General features: G+C 45.8%; 1 protein-coding gene across 2 annotated transcripts in view; it reads left to right on the top strand.

Moving 5' to 3' along the window:
• Window positions 1–4,983: 4,983 nt before the first annotated feature.
• Window positions 4,984–24,904, top strand: part of LOC311595987 (stabilizer of axonemal microtubules 1-like) — a 119,838-nt gene continuing 99,917 nt past the window's right edge. For both annotated transcript variants that reach the window (XM_084779159.1, XM_084779158.1), the window contains exons 1-2: window positions 4,984–5,069; window positions 5,259–5,425. In XM_084779159.1, coding sequence (XP_084635285.1) covers window positions 5,337–5,425 — 89 coding nt within the window. In that variant the 5' untranslated portion in view covers window positions 4,984–5,069; window positions 5,259–5,336. The remainder of the gene's footprint in view (window positions 5,070–5,258; window positions 5,426–24,904) is intronic.

Genomic DNA, 24,904 nt, shown 5'->3' with positions numbered 1-24,904 from the left:
GATCTGGGTCCCATACATGCTAGGCAATTGTGCTATCACTGTTCTGTCTCCTGAGCCTGAGTAACCAAACAAAATAAAATAAGGTTTAATTTACACATTTTTATATAAAAGTCTTCAGTGGACATGAGAGGTCCTCAGTTTCATTTTCTTGGCTCAGTTTAAATATCTACCACCCTGAAACTTTCCTTTTCCTAACTCAGGTTCAGTCTCTGTTCTGACTCTGAGACTCAGGCAACTATTGGTCTGCTCATGTCATTTATAGATTTACTTTTTTAAAGAAATTTCATATAAATGGACCTGTGCATGTATGTATATTGTCCCTGGATTCTTCCTCTCTGGATGTAGTTTTGAAGCCCATATTGTATAATCTGTCAGCTCATCCCTCTCATGTTGAGTAGTTATGGAGCCCGCGCTCTATTCGCTCGCTGAATGAGAGATTAGGGTTGCTTCCAGTTCTGAGGCTATTATGAAAAGCGCTGCTATGGAATATTCTACATATCCATTCTTAGAATTTACCCTCTCATTATACAACTCTCATTTTAGTGGAATTTAGGGGAATGAAAATAATTATGCATGTGGATACTGCCACTTTATTTGGACAAGAGAGAAATCTTCAGCCCCAATACTCAAAACAACAGTTTTCTTATTCTTTTCGTCATTAGACACACTATGATGGTGGCCAGAGGACAGCTTTGTGACAGTCGGTTCTCTCCTCCTACCACGTGTGTTCTGAGGATTGAATTTAGGTTGTCAGGCCTGCTGGCAACTACATTTACTACACTGAATCTCACAGGATTTTCTGTAGTGAGAATTTTGGTGTCTCCGTAAAACCCAGTTTTGTTATGTAAGCGTGTGTTTGTTTTAATCCCAGGTGTGGGGTATGAGACTGCTTCAGGTGTCCTCAGCAGCAGATTGTTTGCCTCCTGTGTGCTCTGGTGGGCTGTGATTCTGCCAGCTGAAGCTAGTTGAGTTCTGGGGGCTCTAGAGAGCATAAAAAGACCAGAGGGCTGCTCCTCCTGCTGCTTCCTCTTCCTGGTTTGTCAAAGAGACAGAAGAAATTGGCTATAGGAGGTGGCCACTTCAGGCTCCATATCCCCACTGTTGGGAGTCTCAGCTAGGGCGACCCGCATAGACCTCCTGGGCCTCCCCATCCTAGGCCTCTGGCAAGCCGCAGAGCTACCTCCCAGGCATCTCACCAGGCCATGAATCCCTCTCCCTACTCCTAACCCCCACTCCTGGACTCCTCCCCAACCCCTTTCCTACCCAGTCCCCTCCCTCCATCCACCTTCATGCCTATTTTATTTCCCCTTCTGAGTGAGATTCAAGCATCCTCCCCTGGGCTTTCTTTGTAACTTAGCTTCTGTCTGTGGATTGTAGCATGGTTATGTGTACTTTATGGCTAATATCCACTTATAAGTGAGAACCAAATGTGTCTTTTCAGGTTTGGGTTACCTCACTCAGGATAATATTTTCTTTTTTCTTTCTTTCTTTCTTTCTTTCTTTCTTTCTTTCTTTCTTTCTTTCTTTCTTGCTTTCTTTCTAATGTGTGTTAATATGAATGAGTCAGATCCCTTGGTACCAGAGTTACAGACAGGTGTGAGCTGCCATGTGGGAGCTGGGAATTGAACGAGGTCCTTTGGAAGGCAGACAGTGCTCTTAACTACTGAGCCATCTCTCCAGCCCCAAGATGATATTTTTTAGTTCAATCCTTTTTCCTGCAAATTTCAAGATGTCATTGTTTTTAATAGCTGAGTAGTATTCCATTGTGTAAATGTACCACATTTTCTTTATCCATTCTTCAGTTGAAGAACATCTAGGTTGTTTCTGGTTTCTGGCTATTATGAATAAAGCTATTATGGACATAGTTGAGCAAATGTTCTTGTTGTATGGTGGAGCATCTTTTGAATATATGCCCAGGAATGGTATAGCTGGGCATTGAGGTAGAACAATTCCCAGTTTGCTGGAAAACTGCCAGGTTAATTTCCAGAATGGTTGTACAAGTTTACACTCCCACCAGCAAGGGAGGAGGGTTCCCCTTTCTCCACTGGACTTCCAGGGAAGGATAAGGACACCAGCCTTCCCACAAAACCTTCAACTAATAAGAAAAGCACTCGGTGGGGCGTGGTGGAGCACGCCTTTAATCCCAGCACTCAGGAGGCAGAGGCAAGTGCGTTGCTGTGAGTTTGAGGCCAGCCTTGTCTACAAAGTGAGTCCAGGACAGCTAAGGCTACACAGAGAAACCTTGTCTTAACAAACAAACAAACAAACAAACACACACACAAAGAACAAAAATAAAAGAAAAGCACTCATCACTCATCATTATGGAAGACAAGGGCCCCACAAAGTCAGTAAATTCTCTTCTCAACACTTGGCTTAACTACTGCCAGCTGGTACATGGATAAGGTTTAAGTGGCAGTGAAGAGAATGCTAGGCTCCAGCAGCAGTTACTCTGTAAAGACTACATGGTAGACTCTGTCCTTGGTGGTGAACAGTGTGTGCACATGGTGGACCCTGTCCTTGACATGAGCAGTGTGTGCACATGGTGGACCCTGTCCTTGACATGAGCAGTGTGTGCACATGGTGGACCCTGTCCTTGACAATGAGCAGTGTGTGCACATGGTGGACCCTGTCCTTGACAATGAGCAGTGTGTGCACATGGTGGACCCTGTCCTTGACAATGAGCAGTGTGTGCACATGGTGGACCCTGTCCTTGACAATGAGCAGTGTGTGCACATGGTGGACCCTGTCCTTGACAATGAGCAGTGTGTGCACATGGTGGACCCTGTCCTTGACAATGAGCAGTGTGTGCACATGGTGGACCCTGTCCTTGACAATGAGCAATGTGTGCACATGGTGGGTCCTGTCCTTGACAATGAGCAGTGTGTGCACATGGTGGACCCTGTCCTTGGCCATGAGCAGTGTGTGCACATGGTGGACCCTGTCCTTGACAATGAGCAGTGTGTGCACATGGTGGACCCTGTCCTTGACAATGAGCAGTGTGTGCACATGGTGGACCCTGTCCTAGGCAATGAGCAGTGTGTGCACATGGTGGACCCTGTCCTTGACAATGAGCAGTGTGTGCACATGGTGGACCCTGTCCTTGACAATGAGCAATGTGTGCACATGGTGGGTCCTGTCCTTGACAATGAGCAGTGTGTGCACATGGTGGACCCTGTCCTTGGCCATGAGCAGTGTGTGCACATGGTGGACCCTGTCCTTGACAATGAGCAGTGTGTGCACATGGTGGACCCTGTCCTTGACAATGAGCAGTGTGTGCACATGGTGGACCCTGTCCTAGGCAATGAGCAGTGTGTGCACATGGTGGACCCTGTCCTTGACAATGAGCAGTGTGTGCACATGGTGGACCCTGTCCTTGACAATGAGCAGTGTGTGCACATGGTGGACCCTGTCCTTGACAATGAGCAGTGTGTGCACATGGTGGACCCTGTCCTAGGCAATGAGCAGTGTGTGCACATGGTGGACCCTGTCCTTGACAATGAGCAGTGTGTGCACATGGTGGACCCTGTCCTAGGCAATGAGCAGTGTGTGCACATGGTGGGCCCTGTCCTAGGCAATGAGCAGTGTGTTCAGGCTTTGGTTTGGTTACCAAAAGCTCCCATTTCTCCCCCTGAGGCCTCCTCCCTCCCCGTCCCATCTCATATGTCTACATTCCCCTTTACCAGAAAGGCAGGAAGGAGCTTTGTTCTTCTTAAGAATGATGAGTAAGTGGTTTGCCTGACTGAGTGTATGGCCTGGACTTTCTACAACCCACGTTGGAAAACTGTAAATAGTTACATAGTAAATATTTTAGCTTCTGTGGGCAAAGAGGCAAGATCAGGAATGTTATTGTAGAATGTGACAAAATTCAAATCTTTATAGACAGTGAAATTAGAATTTTATGTTTCACAGATCATGTACTATTATTTTAATTTTTCAACCATTTAAACATGTCAAACATTCTTAGCTCCGTGGCTCTACCAACCAGCTACCAACTGAATTTGGACAGTCAGCAATGGTTTGCTGACTTTCGTTTCATTTTGGCATGGAAGCAAAAACTAGAACAGAGCACATGACAGTTCAACACTGAGGGCAGTTCATGACTCCTCAGACACTTGTAGCCCAGCCTGATTATCTGAATTCCGTGCAGCCCTCGGACCCACATGCTAGAAAGAGGGAGCCAACTTCTACAGGCGTCCTCTGAGCTCCATATGAGTCACAGCACACATGGCTTTCTGTACCCAGAACCTGCAAATAAATAAACATAGAGAAACAACAAAACAACCACCAACAACAACAACAAGGAAATAGTAATGTTTAAATCTAAACATTCTGCTATAGCAGTACACTGTATCCTACTGTATATTTTGTGAAAGGGAAATGCTTTGTAGCCTAGGCTGGTTCAGAACTTGTGATCTTCCTGCCTCGTTGTCCCAGCTGCTGGGATTTTAGGCCTGTGCTGCCAGGCCCAGCTCTAGAGCAGGCGCCTTGACCTTGCTTTATCATCAGAAGCTGCTGCTATCTTGTGAAAACATGATTCCCAGAATAGTTTTGTTGTTTCTTTGAAATAGAGTGAAGACTCACTCTGCAGCCCAGGCTGGCCTTCAGCTTTCAGCAATCCTCCTGTCTCAGTCTGTGTGCAGGGATCACAGGCCTGAGCCATCATGTGCTCAGACCTGGGGTTATTTGATACAGGGGATTTCAGGGCAGAGGTGTGCAGTGGTTTTCAGGACCATGTTCGCTATTAGGGGAGAGAGATGAAAGAGCGAAGCAGAATCTTCAATGCTGTGGTCCTTGTAGTGTAGGCTCTGTGTAAAGGACACACATTTTCTGGAGCTCCTCTCCCAGAAAGAACAGAAACTGAGGATGGGCGGGACAATGTGGTTTTCATCAAGCCCTGTGGTTCTGATGGCTGCTATCGTTTGAGAAGCCCCTGCTTCCAGGCATCATCACGAGCAGCTGGAGAAGCACGGATCCACCTGAGCAGTGAAGGGCTAGGCCTTCTTAAACTGCTCAGTTCTCAAGAGCCGAGGACTGTGGTGGAGAGCGATTCCAAGACGCCGGCATCCAAGGTACGAATTTTCCAGGAAGATCTGGAAATAGGACTCAGGGTCCACATTTTGGAGGGCAGGGCATGCATTTCCTTAAGGAGCACAATGTGTCCTAGAGATGGCAAGTGCCACTTGACGTTATGTAACCGTAGTATAGGTTAACTCAGGCTTTCCAAAGCCTTCCAACATATACGCCATCTTCTTTCCAAGGTCCAGTGGGAGAGTCCCTGTCTTGGGTCTCCCAGGTGAGGAATTGGGTGAGGTCTGACCTCACAGGAGGCGGTTGTGATGTCATTGCCACCTCAAGATGCCCTGAAGGTCATGGAGGACTCTGTTCTGGGCCCTGTGGCTCGCAGGGGCCAGGCTGCTGGAGGCAGGTGAGTGTTTCCCAGTGCCTGTGGGGCCGCATGCTGACTTGAGCCAGCCTGGCGCTCCATTGGGCTGGGTGCTGCTTCTTTGCCCAAGGCCAGCTTCAGGAAGGGAATAGACTACAGAATTTAAGGGCCACCTAAGTTTTCTTCTGAGCAAACATAGCATTGGCCAAGGTACTGTACAAGTGTGGTCGCCGTCCCAAGCCGTTGGGGTCCTCCAGGAGACTAAGGTGGTCGAAGCTCCGAGGTGAACGATGGTGAACAGGAAGTGCATCTGCAATCTGTGCTCCTGCGGGTAAGGTAGTCGCCCCAAGGGCAATCTGGGAAGGGGAACCCTGGATTTTCACACTCCCTAAACAGCCGCCTTTTGTTTCTGCAAAGAAGACAGGTTGAGTCTTCCCCCGCTGCTTCCCCAGGCAGCTTCACGCTGGAGTCGGGTATTTAGACTGTAGCGTTGTTGATTGGTATTAGATGCACACATGTTGAGTCGGCGCTGTTCAGGCGTCTTCTTGTGTTCCTGCAGGGTAGATTCAGGATCCTTGAGAGTGGGCCTGGTCTAGCCTCGTCTACATGCGGTCAGACGAGGTCCAAGCCCTGGCAGATTGAGGGCAGTCTTGTTTCCTCTGCTGCAGTTCTTAGGATTGGGGAGAGTTCTTTCGTGGGAGTTTCTCACTTAGGGAAATCGGTCCTTGGGAAGCACCCGGCACTGGTACCTGTTGTTGCAGTGTTGAGCAGCGGTCACAGGGGAAAGGACTTTGTAATTTTCAGCCCAGACTTGGCAGGGGACCTTCCTGCCACTTGCCTTCAGGGCCGCGCTGAGGTGAAGGCCAGTGAAGGCGGCGTTTTGGAGAGAGATTTCTCTGAGATGGCATTCTCTCTGCTTTCCCAGGACAACCAGAGAGCTGCAGGACCACACCAGGCAGGGCTAGCAGAGAAGCAGTGCAGAAGGGGCTGGGCTCTGAAATTCTCTGGCCTCTGAAATTCTGGGGCTTCTGGAGGGCAGGGGGCGGGCTCTTCCCTCTGGGGCTGTCACTGCCTATGGGATCTTGGATAGGCAACTGACCTCTTCTACACTAAAATTTCTTCCTAGTGCTCCCCTCACAGGACAAGTACAAATAAAAGGCTAATGTACATGTCCTCTCTCTCCACATGGACTCTTACTCTCTTAGTATCCTGAGATCTGGAAAAGGCGTTACATAAAATAACATCGTTATTATACTTGAGAGAACAAGTTGAGGATACTCTGAAAAGAGAAGCATTGAAAATTCTGGAATCAGTGAGCCGACTGTGGCTCTGGGTGCTAATGAGAGTCGGCAAGGGAACTTGTAAACAGGTGTCTTTGCTGATGCTGTTAATTTGTCAGGTGAAACCGCACCAGTGTTCAGGGCTAATTTTTCACACTAGTGAAAATTCAGTTTTTGTTTGAAGACTCCGCTTCCTCTTGAGGCCTTTTGCCTCGCCCCCTGGCTCCTTCTCTGCTCTCAGCTTTGGGGTTGGAGTCTTTGAGTTCCATCTTTGCCCAGAGTGCAGCCTAGATTGGAAGGCAAGGACAGCCACAGGAGGGGCACGGAATGAACAGGAAGCAGCCACCTCACTTCCTGTCTGGTGTGGTCTTGGATTCTCTTTCCCCTTCACCCTACAGAGTTGCTCCTTCCACTGCACATAAAGTCTGTCTGCTGCTCCTCTCTTGCCACCTCTGCCTGTTCTATCCCTTTACAGTTCTGTCAAGGGCATCTGCTCTGATCCCCATGTTGGCCGGCTTCCCCTCCTGACGTGTAGTCTTTCTAGGGTTTTCTCTTGTGATTTCAATGGAGCACCTCAGAGTGTCCAGCAGACGTCTCCCTTGCTGGTTCCTTATTTTTGCTGCTCTTCCCTTTCCTAAAATGCTTCGGAGCCTCCTGCTGCCTCCTAACCTCAAGGTCCAGTCAAGCTGTGTGGCTCCCTTTAGGCTCGCCCAGTCGCTCTCCAGCATAGAGGTGGGACTGTGTTTCCTGTGCTCTGGTCTTCTAGTTATTGTCCCAGCCAGCTTGACGGTGTGTGCTGGGAAGGCCACGCTCTGTACTGCGTGCTGTGCGCTACTATTCCGTTTACTGCTCACAACATACCTTCGTGAGATGGTGGATGGGTCGATCTGGGGAAGCAATATGTTGGAGTGGGTTAGGGACACACAGTCTGCAGTGGTGCTGTCTATAACGGTAGCCACACGAGTCATTTTACTCCAGTGGATTCCAATTAAGTAACACGAAAACTTTAGTTCTCAGTTGCCTCGATCACATTTTGGATGTTCAAAAACCACTTGAAGTCTGGGAAGCTGTCTTAGTAGCCAAGAATACTGGCTGCTCCTTCAGAAGACCCAGATTCAGTTCCTGGTACCCACATGGTAGCTTATAACCATCTGTAACTCCAGTTATAGGCCTTTGTGGGTACCAGACATGCACATGGCCATGACACACATGAAAACACACACACACACACACACACACACACACACACACACACACTATTTTATTTAACTTTTTTTTTTTTTGGCTGTTTTGCTTTCAAGATTTTTTTTTCTATGTAGTCCTGGCTGTCCTGGAATTTTTTCTGTAGACCAGGCTGCTTCAGATTTAAAGATCGTCTCGTCTCTGTCTCTTGAGTTCTGGAATTAAAGGCATGTACCTACATGACCAGCCAGTGCACAGAGATACACACAGGCAAAACCACTCTCACACACACAAATAAAAAACCACAAACATGAGTTAAGTGCTTGTCACCCTGTACTGAGGAAGTGGACTGTGTCTGCCACTGCAGAAAGTTCTGTTGGACAAGTCTGCACTTGCGGCCCTAGCCCAGTCAGATCCACGCAGAGGCGCCTGGGCAGATGCATTCTGTCGGCTTCTCGAGATCTAGAGGGCTATAGAGTTTTGGACATTTCTAACCTAAGGAGAAGCAAGGCAGGATCTGGAGGAAAGGCCTGTGTGGTGAGCCCACTGGGCCATGTGAGAGCTTCCAGCCGTGGAGGGGAGACTAGAGTTTCTGAGGACGTCACGTGGCCACTTCTGGCTCTCCTCTGCAGACCCCACTTTTTTATTTTTAATCCAGATTGCTTCTGAAAACCAGGACTTGTAGGTTAGGAAGGAAGCCCACGTTTATTAGCACGAAATTTAATATTTTTCTCATCCTTTAGCCCCTCCTCCTCCCACCTTTCTTTCCTTTCTTTTCTTTTTAAAGACACAGTGTCATGCAGTTCCGAATGGCCTGGGACATACTGTGTGTGACTTTGAAGGAATCCTTTTCTTTCTGTCTCCATTTCCCGAGTCCTGGGATCACAGGCCTGAACCTCTATGCCCAGCTTTTCTTTGGCTTTTGAGTTTTGTGATGTAGTTCAGGCTAGCCCTGAGATTGTGGTTCCCCTGCCTCCATCTTTCCAACGCTGAGACTGGGCGTGTGTCACTGTGCTGACTTCAACAGGATTTCAGTGGTAGTACATGGATCTCATGGGTGGGGAAGGCTTTTATTAAAAAAGCCACTCTGCTGGGAACCAGCCATTAAAGGCAAGTTCTTACATTGGCCACAAGGTGGCAGCATTTTCTCAGCCAACCATTGCTGGTTCAGCCAGTCTAACAAAACCTCTCTGGTTCAGAAGTTTCTTGAATTTTATTTTTATAGGTTTACCTTAAGTTTTCCAAAATGAGCAATTAGTCAGTGTTTAGGGCCCAGCACAGCTGAGGAAGGTGTTATTCCTCAAGGAGCTGCACAGAGATTAGGGTGAAGGTGTTTCAAATATATATGACCAAAGGTTCTAACCACTCGTAAAACTTGTTAGCAAGCTTTACTGGTGTAAGGAAACCAGACTTTGTTCCCTGTATCAAAACACACTCCACACCTTCCCTTAATCAAAAGCTGGCAACTGGGATTCTACAGTTGGACATGATAATATTTTCAATATGACCACGACCAAAGAAGCAAAAGTAAGCATTCCTAGATTGTAGAAAGACAGTAAAGTCACCGGGTTTTAAAACCCAGATGGTGGTTATCTCCACAGAGATGGAGTTGTGGGCTCCCCCTCCCTCTCCCCCTCCCTCTCCCTCTCTCTCTCTCTCTCTATGCACAGACACCCAAACATAAAATAGAAAGAGATATGTATAAAAAGATATTCTTCTTTTTTCTTTTTCTTTCTTTCTTTTTTTTGTTTTGTTTTTCGAGACAGGGTTTCTCTATGTAGCCCTGGCTATTTTAGGCTTTGTAGACCAGGCTGGTCTTGAATTCACAGAGATCCACCTGCCTGTGCCTCTGAGTGCTGGGATTAAAGGTCTATGCCGAAATGCCCAGCATCAAAGGCTTGTTAGTAAAGCAATATAAATAACAAATCTTCCTCCCGAGATTAGAAGGTAGTACCTCTACTTTTTCTGAAATATTGATAAAAATGTAGATGTCAGTGCAGGATTGAGACAGCTTACTTTTATATCTCATCATTTTACTGCTCACTGTGTGCCATTTAAAAGATTTTGTGCAACTTGCAGGAAATTCCAGGACCGGGATGGGGATGTACCCTGGACTATTTCTGTAGCGTTGGTCATATGCACAGCATCTCAGAAAGAGGTTAGCCCCAGAGAGGACCGGCCAATCGCTTCAGAGGATGTGGATTTGGCTGATTCTGAGAGTGTGCGGAGGAAGGTGATCTCTAGGGCAGCCATGTGTCTGCAACTTAAATCAGTTATGTGAACCAGGGAGGAACTTGCTATTTTAATTTTGGAAAATATTTTCTTCACATTCATGGAAATTTCCTTAACCTTAGATTGTATTTTCTTAGAGTCTCTGTTACAAATTAAAAGGAAGGCGGGTGGGGGGGAGAGGACTTGTTTTAAGAAGAATTCTTGTTTTTAATTTAAATAAAATTGACTTCATAAATTCTGATTAAGGGGGGAAAGGAGAGGGAAAATGCGTCACAAATACTTGCTGATGTCTTTTTATAGAAGACAAGGGGGGAAATCTTTCACTTTAACACATTTATTTTGTGCATTTTATGTACTTTTTCTTGTTAAACTACTTTATAGACTTTATTTTTTATTATTAGTTTATCAAGACACGGTTTCTCTTGTCATCCAGGCTGTCCTTGACTCATATTGTAGACCACAAACTCAGAGATCTGCCTGTTTATAGGCTCTTTAAAACATGGATTTTTGGGCACCAGGATTAACTTTCAATTGTTCACATATACCTCTCTGTGTGTGTTGTCTGTCTGTCTGGTTTTTGTTTTTTGCTTGGTTTTTGTTTTGGTGTTTATTGAGACAGGGTTTCTCTGTGTAACAACCCTTGTTGTTCTGGAGCAGGCTAACCTCAAACTCAGAGATTCCCTTGCCTCTGCCTCACAGGTGCTGGGGTTAAAGGCGTGTGCTACCACAGCTAAGCGTTCACATATACCTTCTCAGATTAGATCTAAGGTTGTGTATCATCGGTCACTTTACAGACACTGAGGGCATAGACCACAGCTTTATACTAATCCAGACAGCGTTGGTTAAAACAATGGGTTCTACCATGCAGGTTGAGAATGGATCTGTTCCGACACTCTCATTTTAATTCCCCTCTTTCCCCCTTTCCCTTCCTTGGAGGATCCTCTGTCTGCAGTTGACTCCTTACCAGCCGTCTCAGCAGGTCCACTTAGTGGGTAGTTTTTAGCACCATTCCCATTGCTGACGTTCAAAGATTTATAGTTTGGGAAGACGGCGTGTGTGAAAGAGGAAACTTAGCCGACCTGCAGACATGTGAGGGCAGCATATTAAGGTGGGAGGGTTTCAGAGGTGGGGCTCCAGGAAGGGGAAGAGGTTCCTTGCATGCTTAGGAAACCAAAGCAGTCAGGAGTCCTGGTTCTGCTTGGCTGAGCTCTTGCCTGCTGCATGCTGTCTTGTACAATAGGGTTAATATCAGAGCCTCCTTATTCTCAGGGCAAGTAGGGGTGGGGAGGAATTTGTGCTCTCAGGAGAAAGGTGGTGCTTGGGGGGCATGGCGAGCCACTTGCTAAAGGTGTTGGTCCCAGAAGAGGGGGACTATGCCAGAGGCACACTGCACAGGCCCTTCCCTGCCTCTGTGGCATTGTGTTGGCCTTCTGGCCATCTTCCCTTTCCCTGCCCCACCTTGGGGATGGGTGGGTGGGGCTTGTGGATCTTCCCACCTGCGCGCTGAAATTACAGGCATGGGCCAGCATATCGGGCTTCCATTATCTCACTTAATAACAAAATGATGATTTGCTCTGAGAGGAGCAGAGCATACAGATCAAAAGCACAGATGCTGGACCAGGCCATGAGTTCCAGCCTTAACACAGCCTGGTTGTGCCACAGAGACCACTTTACAGTGACGTCTGTACTTCTGTGTTCCTCACTGTTCTCATCTGTAAAATGGACACAGGAGTAGAGTCTGCATCTACTGAAAAGTAAGGCGAGGGAGAGGGAGAGAGAGAGAGAGAGGGAGAGAGAGAGAGGGAGAGAGAGAGAGGAGGAGCAACGAGCGAGCCTGGTGGCACATGCCTGTAATTCCAGCACTCTGGGAGGCAGGCGGATCTATGTGAGTTTGAGGCCAGCCTGGTCTACGAAGTGAGTCCAGGACAGTCAAAGCCCAAAACAAAGAAACAAAAGAAAAACTAACAAGTGTTATTAAATGACTGTAGATAAAAGTGACAGTCAGTATTCTGAGCAATGAAGCCCCAAGAGAGGAAAAATACTACTTTTGCTCTCAGGAGACTGTGTGCTCTGTGAGGAGAGTAAATATTACCCAGCAGGTACTGTAGAAGTGAAACCAGAGGGAATGTAGCTAAGTGCCTGGGGCTGGCTCATATATGACAGGCTGGAATGCTTTACAAAGGCTTAAAGTTAAAAATTAGTGTGTGTACTTGTAGGTGAGGGGATTATTTTGTGGAGTTGGGTCTCTCCTTCCACCCTTATGTAGGTTTGGGGAATTGAACTCAGGAACACAGGCTTGCTTGGCAAGCACCTCTGCCTGCGGAGCCATCCTTGCTGGCCCGGCTTTCAAGGTTTAGTTCACTTTTTGTATAGGGCAGGCCCTTTGCACTCTCAGGGACTGCCTGTGTCTGGGCCCACCAGTCACTATACAGGTTCAGACACATGTGAGCAAGCACTCAGAGAAATGTCTGTTTGCATTAGACTATGGGGATTAGAGCCATCTTACTGCAGAGCCCAGTTTACCATTCTATTTTATCACCTTTTCATTTTTTTTTTAAAACTGGCTCTTTCTAAACTACATTACGGCTTCTGTGAAGATTGCTCCGAAGGGATCCATGTAAAGGTAAAGGTGACAACTGCATCTACAAAAAGTTGTTCTCTGACCGCTGCATGCGTGCCTCTGCAAATACTAATAAATACCAGGAGCACAGGAGATGAAAAGGAAATAGGAAATGCCGCCCATACCTTCTAAATAGCAGAGAACAAGAAAGAAAAATCCATCTGTCCTATTAGCATACAGGGTAGTGAACATGCTTAAGAAATTGTGTGTGGACTTGCTCTGGCATTTTGTTTTTATCTTGTGTGTGGGTGTTTTGCATGAACCTATGTAGATGCATCCTGTGTATGCTTGGTGCCTATGCATGCCAGAAGAGGTGGATGGATCCCTTACAATTGGAGTTAGAGGCGATTGTGAGCTGCCATGTGGGTCTTGGGAACTGGATCCAGGTCTTCTACAAGAAGGACGAGTACTTTTAACCATGGACCCATCTTTCCCTCCACTTGCTCCTTTCTTCCTTTCTTCCTTCCTTGCCTTTTTCTTCTCCTCCTCCTTTTCTCTCTTTTTTTTGTAGTTGATCTTGAACCCAGGGCCTTGAGTATTGCTGGGCAAGTGTTCCTACCACTCAGCTACACCCCTACCCACCCCATGTGTTTCTTTCTTGGTGTCCTTATCTCCTTTAGCTTTGGATTGAGGCATGGGTATTTTCAAGTTGTGGTGCTGGTACAAATGAATGGTCCTACAACTTTTTTTTTTTGATAATGTAGTTGAAGTAAGTGAAATGGACAGTGACTGGTTTCAGCAGGTTTAAACAAAGAGAAGGCAGTAGCGCATTTTGCAGACTTTCTGGGAAGCCTAGAGAAGTGAGTCTAGCCAGTGAGCAGAGGGTGGCGGCTGCTGCTGCTCTGCTCTGAGGGTTCTGTAGCTGCAGCCATCTCTGGGTGATGGCTACACAACCAGTTGTCCTTACACAACCACTGTCATCCTACTTAAAATGTGATATTTTATTGTTACATTTATTATCTGTTATTTTGTGTGTGCATGTATGTGTGTGTGTGTGAGCACGTGTGCTACACTAAGCACGTGGGGGTCAGAGGGTAACTTGCTGGAGTCAGTTCTCTCCTTTCACCATGTGGGTTCTGAGGACTGAGCTCCGGTTTTCAGCCTTGGCCATAAGCATTTTTACCTGCTGAGCTACAGGCCAGCCCCTGTTCCTTTTCTTATGATTAGTGTATTATAATTGACAGAGGGATTTGAAATTGGTCCCGTCTGGTTTCCATGCTGACACTCCACAGCTGCAGCGTCTCCCTGGGTCTCTGTAGAGGGAGATGGGTCCCTCTCCACCACAGGATTAGAACTGGGAATCCATGAACAGGAGGACATCCGAAGCCAGGTGCAGTGGCGCACACCTGTAAACCCAGCGCTCGGGAAGGCAGAGGCAGGTGGATCTCTCTGAGTTCGAGGCCAGCCTGTTCTCCAAATCGAGTTCAGGACAGCCAAGGCTACAAAGAGAAATCTGTCTCAAGGGAAAAAACAAAACAAAACAAAATGGATATTTTTTGTTTATGTTTAATTTTATACCACTTAGGCAAATGACAGGTTTCAACAAAGGTCCTCACGTGCAGCACACATGGACACTTCCGTCCTTGGGGTCTGACTGTGCACTTAGTTCTGCCAGGATGCTTAGCTACATATTCTTGTCATTGGATGCTAGTGACGTCCATCCGATTATGACAACCAAAATGTCTGCCAGGGCTAGGGGGAGGAGTTCAGAGGATGAAGAGGCACTTGCTGCAGAATTTGAACACCTGAGTTTGACTCCTGGGACCTACATGACAGGAGAGAGTTAACCATTGCAAGTTGTCCTCTGACCTCCACACGTGCGTTTGTTGCCTAATGTCTCTGGAGGGAGGGGCAAGGACGGCTGGGCTAGATGCATTCCAACCTGTACCAATTTGGTGGTCACATATCGATGGCTTTAATCCGGAGAGTGCATCTATTTGACTGTTCCTTGTGTGATGATGGTAGACTTGGCCAGCACATGAATGGTCCAGGATCCCCAGCCTAAGAAGGAACATCCATACCTGAAGGCCACAGCTTTCTGGGCCCTGAATCCATATTCCTTGATTCCATGCTCCTGAGGCCTAGGCATCTGAGGGCTTGACCAATTATCCCTGAAGCCTTGGGGCAGCAGACCACACCTTAGGAAACAAGATGCTAATTCGATAAGAGGATTAACAAAATAACCTCGAAAACAGAAGACATGTGTTTGTTGAGGGAACTGGTGCAATTTTAGGATTTGCAACCTTTCCAGATCTTGATAAAAGAGAAGCAAGGTGAAGATGCTCTCTGTGTTCTGTCAGCTTGCTTGGAGCCAGCATCCATCACCTGGGGTCATCAGCAGGAAGTGTGTTCTCAGTTTTGAGCTCTGACTTGCTTGGGAAGGAAGTTTCAATTCCCTAACTCCCAGTTGCATTGTTCAAGCCCCTCAGGGTGGTTTTAGTGATTTCTGGACCTCACAGGCCTGTTCTGTGATCTTGGTGACAGAATTTTTGACTGCTGTGGAAGCGAAGGGCACCTCCTGAGCACCCCAGGCTTCCTTTCTCCTGTGGAGCCTCAGGGGAGGAGGTCTGACATCCGAACAGTGTGTGTGGAACCTCAGCTTCTGTAGTTCCTTTGACAAAGCCCTGTCCCTCATTTCCCAGACTCACTGAACTATGCTGGCTGTACTAACATCCTGGTTGCTGACAACACTCTCTATATTAGCTACCCAGGGCCACCAAACCATCCTACACACCAATATGCCAGCCGAGTAAGTCCCAAATATCTATTTTCTTAAATAAGTAGAATGGCTTTTAATAGCATGCAAAACCTTCTGAGTTAAAATCTTGAGTTTCTAGATTCTCCAGAAAAACCAAAATGAAATAGCAGTATTGTGGATGTCTTTGTAGGTGTGGTGGCTTGTCAGGCTCTGAGAACACAGGTGTGCCTTTTCCAAACAGTTCTGATAAGGAGAAAATACCATGGAAGTTTATCCCCTTATTTGCCACAAGAGGGCAGTCTAACCTTTAAGACAGTAGAAGCAACAGGCTTTGCAAAGCTGAGGATTTGACTTTGCTGAAATAATTTGTTGGGGCACCCACCTACAAATGCACAGGACTCAGAATGCAGCACGCGCTTCACTCTTTATTGTCCCTTTTCGCCGACTCCTGTCCTCAGGCCTCCTTCCCTCTGCCCCACTCCTGAAGCTCTCAAATCTTTACAAGCTTCTTTGTGGAAATCCAAAGGGGGGACTTTTTGATTATGTAGCTTCAGAGTCCCAAGTTCAGCAGAGACGGCAGCTGCAGAAGTTTAACCTGGGCCTTCCGGCGCAAGTCTGTCTGGGAGAACATCCCAAGCCACAGAGAGAACCTCACAGCTCTTTTCTCACACCCACACATTTCTCTGTGATACTTTTTTTTTTTTCCTTTTTGTTTACTTAGGGTTTCTGCTCAAACTGGTCTCCATCTCTCTAAGTAGCTGAGTGTGACCTTAAATCCAATCCTCTTGCCTCCAACTTCCCAGATACTAGAAACACTGGCATGTGCTACCACGCCAGGTTACCTCAGTGCTAGACACGGAGCTCATGGCCATGGGGGTGTGCTAGGCAAGCACTCTATCAACTGAGCTGTGCTCCATTTCTTTGTGGTAATTCTTACTGGTGTAGAATCCCTTGGCGGCGAATGCGGCCTCAGGCATGCCCTAATGCTGACTAGGCCCCAAAGAGATGCTGTGTAAACCCAGATGCTTGTTAATTCAGAAGGAGCCACATCTGCTGTGGAGATCCAGAAAACTTGGTTTTGCTAACCAGCATATTTTTCTTTCAGAAATCAAACCAGACCAAACCAACCAGAGGTCAAAATATAAATCAGAGACACACACAAGGGTAGTGATATAATTTGACATTGAAGGCTCCCTGTGGTGTAGCCGAGCCCTGCACCAAGGGGCTGCATAGTTGGTCCCTGCCTCCTTACCCTAGCAGTGCTATGGGTAACTTGCTCTAGTCACCCCCCTCTGTTCTCTGGTCCCACCTTTCCACACCCAGCCTCTGTACTCCGTGCAGATGTACCTGTCGTTAGCTACGCCTCACCCCTGTGTTAGATTCCATTTACTTGTAGCATTTTGTGCTTTGAATTCTGTTCCCATTTGATCTATTGCAATAAAAAAATAATAGTAATTTGGCCTCAAAGTTGGGTGCGGTGGTGGTGCACACCTGTAGTCCCAGCACTTGGGAGGCAGAGGCAGGCAGATCTCTGACTTTGAGATCAGCCTGGTCTACAAAGAGAGTTCCAGGATAGCCAAGGCTACACAGAGAAATGCTGTCTCAAGCAAAAACAAAGTAAAACAAAACAAAAACGAACCTCAACTAAACAAACAAAAAATTAATTATGCCTCAAAGTCGGGCATGGTGGCGCACACCTGCAGGCCCAGCACTCAAGGAGGCAAGGGCAGGAGGATCTCTGTGAGACTGATCTATAAGGCAAGTCCAGGACAGCCAAGGCTACACAGAGAAACCCTGTCTCCAAACAAACAAACAACAACAAAAACCTGGCCTCAGGATCCAAGACACCCACACTTCTCTTGTGACTAGTTTAGACAGACAGTGCTGGTCCACGCCTTTAATCCCAGCACTTGGCAATTTTTGTTCATTTTTATTCATCAGAGCACTTGGAAGACTCTCCAGGTGTTGGGGTGTGTCTCCTTCAGTTAGATGACAGTCAGCTTTGCCCTGCATTTCTAGTGCAGGGGTTGGAGTATTTGATGGACATTGCATGGGTCCATCCCTGCCTCCCAGTGGAAAGTGAGAGTGGGCACAGATGCTCATGAAGTGGCTTGGAAGGATTTGGAGAACAGTTAGAAAGTGGGTTATTTGGTACTGAAGTGCAGTGAAACCTGTATCTAAATGCCTGTTCAGTACATCAAACCTGCCTTTGCTTCATGAGAGAAGTAGAAGACCTAGTTCTGTTTTAAGAGGGATTAAGATTTGCACAACTGTCTGGTTGTGCAAAACAGGTAGAGCAGCATGGGCCGCCCCAGGGCAATAAAGCATAAGCAGGTGTGATCTGTTCTTTGTAACCTTTTTGAGAGTTCCCTAATATTTGACAGAGATTATGTAAGGTGATACATGTAAATTACACAGCAGAGCCTGGTGTGTGGTGCCAGGCCCGTCATTCGGTAGCAGCCGCTGTAATTAGGTCTAATTGAAAGGTCTCCTTTCTGTCATCTTACAAGAAGGAAGCCTTCCTGTCCTCACAGATCCCAAAAATCACACTGAAAGTTTCCCCAAACAGCCGTGTATGTAGACTGAATTTTTGGACAAAATTATGAACCTTTGATTCTGTCAGTTTTACCTGTGAGTGTGATGTTCTGTGGGTGTGGTCACCCCACCTCCTGGTGGCCTTCCTCTTCCTGTCTGGTCACCTTGGTCACCTTCCTGATCCCTTCTCCTGTGTGTGTGCAGCTCTTGCATTGTTTGCCCATCAGGATCTTTGTCTTTTTGTTTCTTTTCCTAAGAGAGTCTCACTATATAGCTCAGGCTAGACTCCAACATCTGTGATCCTTCTGCTTCCTGGTGCTGGGATTACAGGCATGAGCCACCACACTTGGTTTGTCACTGCTTTTGACCAAAACTTCTTACGTTTTGGGGGTATAGGTTTGATAGCTCAGGCTGCTCTTAAACTCACTGTTAGCCGAGACTGACCTTCTGGACCAACTTCCACCGAGGGCTCAGGGGTGTGTCACTGTTCTCAGCCGGCAGCCCCTGTTCTAAAGTGCTTCTGTCTGAAAAGCCAGCTAAGCAGAGCATGCTTCTACACAAAAAGTACAAATGCATTTATACAGGAGGCCTTGGGAATGACTTGAGTGTTTCTGGGTGTTTCGAATCATTTTGCTTCCAACCTTGTTGCTGTGTTAAAGACTGGGCTTTCTAGCAGTGTGGCCTTGGTTTAAAGGGGAGTTTGTTGAGAACCAGAGGCAACAAAGACACAGTCAGCATCCCCAGGGTCAGCTTTAGCTAACTCCAGAACTGAGCTTTATACAGAGGCACATTCAGTAGCATGAAGAGGGTCGCTTTCAACCCCGATGACATAGCAGGGCCCCGTACTGGGGAACCAACCACAGCCTGACACGTTGGCTGCCGAAACAGTAAGGAGCACAATAGTGAAATGGATTTACTATGTCATAGACTTTTATTGTTTTATTTTTTCGGTAAAAAAGAAATTTAAAAACCCTCTTTAAGAGGCTTCAAGTCTTTGGAAGGTGAGCACGCTCTTTGAAATGATGAAAGTCACAGGAGAAATTCTAGCTCTGGTCATGACCGAGTGTGAGGATGCCAGGACTCCCACAGCTGTTTTAGTAGGCAGAGGGCGTCCACTTGGGGAATCACACCAGCGAAGTCTCAGTTTTCCCTGATGTTTGTTCCAGTTCATTCTGTGTACCCCTCGCAGTCTCAAACGCCAAATCATGTCTATTACTTCACAGTTTCCACCTGGGGTCTCTGGAGGTTGCACGAAGCCAAAAAGCATCTGCAGCTTCCCATTTGCCACATCTTGTAACTCGGGGCTGCTTCGGCTGCTTATTTCGTCTCTGCGGTGTCTGGGGTATAGCTAGTCAAGTTTTCAGTTTCAGCCGACGTTGTAATCTCAGAAGCATGGAGACTCCCTTTGCTTAAAATCCAAGGTCATTTTGGGAGTATTTTTTCTTTGCTTGTGATGATTTGGGGCATTTGAATGAGTTTTGAAAACCCCTTTTTGTCTTTTGCAGTGTTGCTGCTATTTTTCTTGTGTTTTCTGAATGTGGATTAATGCTAACAAAAGTAACAAAATAAGTCATAATGTTTATTTCTATAGATGCCCGAAGTGGTTTTAGGGTAATCTTGTTGGCATGTTAATTTTATTCTCTCTCATGGGTGAAAAACGGTAGGCAATAAAGATGGGTTCAGTTCTGTCTAGTGAAGAAATTACTTCAAATGAAGCAGATTTACTTCTAAACTAATGGGGCCATTCATTCAGGAATACAGTTGCTGCACTGACTCAGGTGAGCCGTCAGGTTGGCTGATGACCAGTTCCTCAGTGTGAGACACAGTCTAGGCGCTCCTGAATCTGTTCTTGAAAAGGTGCCTTCCCACAGCTGGGCCTTCCCTGTCCCCTCGTGGTTGGGTGACCTTCCTCCAGTGTCTCGCGGAGTTTAGGTCAAGGGAGATTTCTGTGATGGTCTCACAGGAAGTAGGAAGTCATGAGACCTGGAACTATTTCTCCAGCTCCATTTATGATCTTGCCCTCTTTCTGTGGTCTGGTTCTCTTCTTGCCTGTCCCTCAGGAGCTCTGAGGCATGTGGCCTACCAAAGGTATCTACTGAGTTCTGACACCCTTTGTGCTCTCGGTTTCACACTACCATTTCTTTCTTGATTTCAAAACTCCTTGTTATTTGCATGCATTTCAATTTAGTTTTTTTTTTTTTTTTAAAATTCTGTATCTCTGTCTCTTAGAACAGTGGTATACAGTAGGGTCTCACTTAATATTTGAGTGAATACATGAACAACTATTTTAGTCTGTTGGTTGCTAGGTGGTTATACTACACACACATGATGACTGCAGCTTGGCGCTCCAGAACCCGTTCAAACGCTGTCGTGCTCTGCCCTCTACAGTCCCAACCTCAGAAGGCAGCAGGCAGGAGATGCCCAGAGCAAGACTAAGAAGTGACTCACTGTGCACTGGGACCTTCAGGTTTGGCTGAGAGACCTTGGCTCAGTAAATAAGGTAGAAAGGGATGGAGGCGTGACTGACATGTCAACTCCAGGCCTCCAGATGCGCGCACATACATGTGGACTGTATCCCACACATAAGAAAATGGAAAACAAAACCAGAAACAGAAAAGACCAATGGGCCCAAATCCTTCATCAGTATCACTTCAAACACTGTAGGGAATTGCACTGGGATTTAAAAAACAACAACTAAAGGAGGAGCAGTGAGACGGCTTGGACGTAAAAGCATTTGCTGTCAAGCTGGTGACCTGATCCATGGCACCCACAGGTGGAAAGGATGAACATGACTCCTAAAACTTGTCCTGTGACCCCCACACAAGTGCTGGGGCACAAATGGGCACACACATTTTTAAAGGGAAATAAAAGTTCCAGAATTAAAAGTTCAAGTATTTTCTCACTTTTTCTTTCTTTCTTTCTTCCTCTCTTTCTTTCTTTCTTTCTTTCTTTCTTTCTTTCTTTCTTTCTTTCTTTCTCTCTCTCTCTCTTTCTTTCTTTCTTTCTTTCTTTCTTTTTTTTTTGTAGTGTTGGGGATTGACTAGGGCCTTGGGTATGCTAGGCAAATGCTCTGTTACTGAGATACCCGAGCTCCTTGTGTAGCATTTTATGCATCTTTTGTGATAAACTACAGAAATATCTGCGTGCGCGCGCGCGCGCTCTCTCATGTGTGTGTGTGTGTGTACATGGCCTACTTTTTAAATGACATGAGACATAGTATACATGGTCCTGTTTAGTTCCCCATGATAGGCCATGGGTGTCTGCCTTTAACCAGGACTCTCCTTCAGCATCATCTCTACTTTATAGCTGCTTATATTATTTTAATATTTAGGATAAAGTTTAGTTGTATATTTCAAAAGACCAAAAATAATAGTGGTTTAACAAGATAGAAGTTTTTTTTGTCACTTAAGGGAGGCACAGGAAGCACAGGGACAGTAGGGTAGCTTACAGTGTCAGGAACCCAGGCTCCGCCTGTCTTGTAGTCTTTTAGTGTTTTTCCTCGTCACACAGGATGATGATTATACGTGTGTGTGTGTGTGTGTGTGTGTGTGTGTGTGTGTGTGTGTTCATTCTACTAGGATAGAACAGTCTCCTCTAACCAGTTACCCTGTCCATCCTATGTGGAGACCTCACAGTGCATACCATGCTAGACTTTCTAATTGGCACAGCTGGGGCATGGAGAGATGGCACAGTGGTTAAGAGCACTGTCTGTTCTTCTAGAGATCCTGAGTTAAAATGCTAGAAACCTGGCTCACAACCATCTATAATGTGATCTGATCCCCTCTTCTGGCATGTAGGTGTAATGCAGATAGAACACTCATACATAAAATAAATCAGACACATATATGATCTATCTATCTATACATGAATACTCATATACATAAAATAACACACACACACACACACACACACACACACACACACACACACGCACGCATGCACTAGGGTTTGCCACCTTTCTTTAAAGGATCATATGTAAATATTTGCAAACTGCAGTTATTTAAATCTGGAATGTTCCTTAAAGGCCAAAGTGTTAAATCAAGGCCTAGTGTCCCCATGCAGTACTCGCGGGAGGAACAGAAACAGTAAGAAGTGTATCCCATAAGAAGGGGTTCGGTCACTGAGAAGGGAGTTGTGGGGATCTGGTCCTTTTCTCTGTTACTTCAGCCATGGTCTGAGCAGCTTTGCTCTGCCTGTGATGTATTGCCCTGCCACAGCTCTGAAAGCATATGGCATCACGGACTGGGATCTCCAAAACTGTGAGCCAAAAGAACCCTTCTCTCTTTGTAAGCTGATTGTACCGGATATTAATGTGATGAAAACTGATGAGCTCACTGAATTTTTGTGAAGCTTTGCATTCATTTCCTAAGACAGGTAAGGACCACACATGGACACCGTATGGCTGTGCCTCAGTGGAAAGCTACCCAGCACACTGCAGTTTGAATTACATATGATTTTTCAAGGGTTATGAAGTGTTGCTTCTATTCTTTCTGCAATTTCAAAATGTAAAGGTTATTCTTAGCTTTGGAAGCCGAGCAAACAAGGAAGCAATCCGAATTTAGTCTCGGGCCATAATTTGACAGCTCTCAGTTTTAGTTGGTGTTTATGGAAATTATTCCCAAGGAGGTAGGATTCTCTAAGATGCAAATTCGTTGTATAGGGTGAGATTCTGGAACAGACTGGGGAGGGGAGTCTTAAGTTTTTAGAATTGAGTCGGACTTAGTGTTGAGGCCACAAGGTCTAAAATGTGGAAAAATGTCTCACTAGCATCAGAAAAATGTCTGTTGGGGAAAGGTGATGTTCTAGTGTGATAACAGAGACAAAATGTGAAACTTCCTGTTTAAGCCAATTGTAAGTGTACAATTTAGTGACACCAAGAAATGTACAATGTGGCGAAGCTATTAGCGCTCTCCACTTCCAGAATCTTCCCACCAGCCTAGACTGAAACTAGGTACTTCTGACACAGCACGCCCCATACCCCTCTGCAAGGCCAAGGAGTTTTGAAGTCAAGATGCTTTAACCCTCCAACATTTTCATTGTCAAGTTTGGTTTTGGCTATTTTGGGGTCTCTTGGGATTCCATGTAAATTTTAGGATGGGTTTCTATTTCTGGAAAAAAAAAGCCAGGTCAGATTTGTATTGAATCTGTAAATTACTTTGGTTAGCGCTGTCAGTTTGGCTGTGAGCCTTTAAAGGTGGAGCTCTCTCTCTCTAGCCCTCTCTTGTCACTTTACTATTATCAGGGCTTGTGGTCCATGAGCATGGCATGTCTTTCCTCTAATCTGTATTTTCTTTAATTCCTTTTTTTAAAATGACAATGTCAGATTAATTAATTTTTTCTTTTTTAAATATATTTTATTAATTTATTCATATTACATCTCAATTGTTATCCCATTCCTTGTATCCTCCCATTCCTCCCTCCCTCCCATTTCCCCCTACTCCTCTCCCCATTTTCTTTAATTTCTTTCAGCAATGTTTTATAGTTTTTAGTGTATGTATTTCACTTCCCTGGTTAAATTTATTCCAAAGTATTTTATTTTATTTCTAATTAAAATCATTGTCTTCATTTTCTTTTTGAATGTTCATCGTTAGTGTACATAAAGTCTGCTGCTTTTTGTGTTTTGTATTTTGAAACTTTACTAAAATTGTTAGCAGCAGGAGATTAGATATTTATCATAGATAGATAGTATCAGTGATCAGAGATAATTTTATGTCTGTCTGTCTTTTTCTTTCTTTCTTTCTTTCTTTCTTTCTTTCTTTCTTTCTTTCTTTCTTTCTTTCCTTCCTTCTTTTTTCCGAGACAGAGTTTCTCTGTGTAGCTTTGGCTGTCCTGGACTTACTTTGTAGAGCAGGCTGGCCTCGAACTCACAGCGATCCAACTGCCTCTGCCTCCCCGGTGCAAGCATTAAAGTTGTGTGCCACCATGCCTGTTCTATCCCCTTCTTTTTGATTGCATGAATTTGCTTTTTTAATTACCTAAATGTCTGCTAGAACTCCCAGTATTATGTTGGCTACTAGTGTGGAAATGAGCACCTGGGTTTCTCTCGGATCTTAGGGATGTCTTCAATCTTTCATCAGCAAGTCTGACGTTTGCATGGTGTTTTCATCTATGCTCTTTATCCTGTCACAAGAAATGCTTCTTAGGTTTTTATTTTTTAGTCAATGAAAGATCTTATCAAGTTGGGTGGTGGTGGTGCACACCTGTAATCCCATTACTCGGGATTACCCAGCTTGCGTTGGGCATCTCCGATCTCTGTCTCCCGAGTGCTGGGATTACAGATGGCTGTCATATCTGTGGGGATTTTACATGGGGTTTGGGAAACTGAACTGGAGTCTTCATTGCTGCACATGAAGTGCTTTATCCACTGAGCCATTGCAGGCCCTATACACACACATTTCCGTATGTGAACTATTCGAGAATGCTTTGAAAATATTCTGAACCCTGTGTGCGGATTCCTGAGGCCTAGGGTAGCACTTGGTCCCTGGAAGTGACGGGGCTGCAGTCAGGTGAAGGCTCTCAAAAGGGAATGGTAGCAACTCCCTTTGTATTTTGTCAGCCTGTATTAGTGGGTGTCTTAGCGGGGGGTTTCCATAGCTGTGGAGAGACACCATGACCACAACAAACTCTTACAAAGGACCACATTTAATTGGGGCTGGCTTACAGTTTCAGAGGTTTAGTCCATTGTTGTCATCATGGCGGGAACCATGACAGTGCACAGGCAGACATGGGGCTAGAGAAGGACATCTGATGCATTTGAAACCTCAAAGCCCACCTCTAGTTACACATTTCCTCTAGCAAGGCCACACCTACTCCAACAAGGCCACACCTACTCCAACAAGGCCACGCCTATTCCAACAAGGCCACACCTCCTAATGCCACTCTAAGCATTCAGAGATATGAGTCTATGGGGGCCAGTCTTACTCAAACCACCGCTGTGGGCGGAAGCAGGACTTGGAACCAAAAGCCTTGATCAG

This window comes from Acomys minous (assembly GCF_964271855.1).
Source record: "Acomys minous genome assembly, chromosome: 1".
Lineage (NCBI taxonomy): Eukaryota > Metazoa > Chordata > Mammalia > Rodentia > Muridae > Acomys > Acomys minous.
Note: the sequence above shows the minus strand (reverse complement) of the source record. Positions and strands in the feature narration are given on the sequence as shown.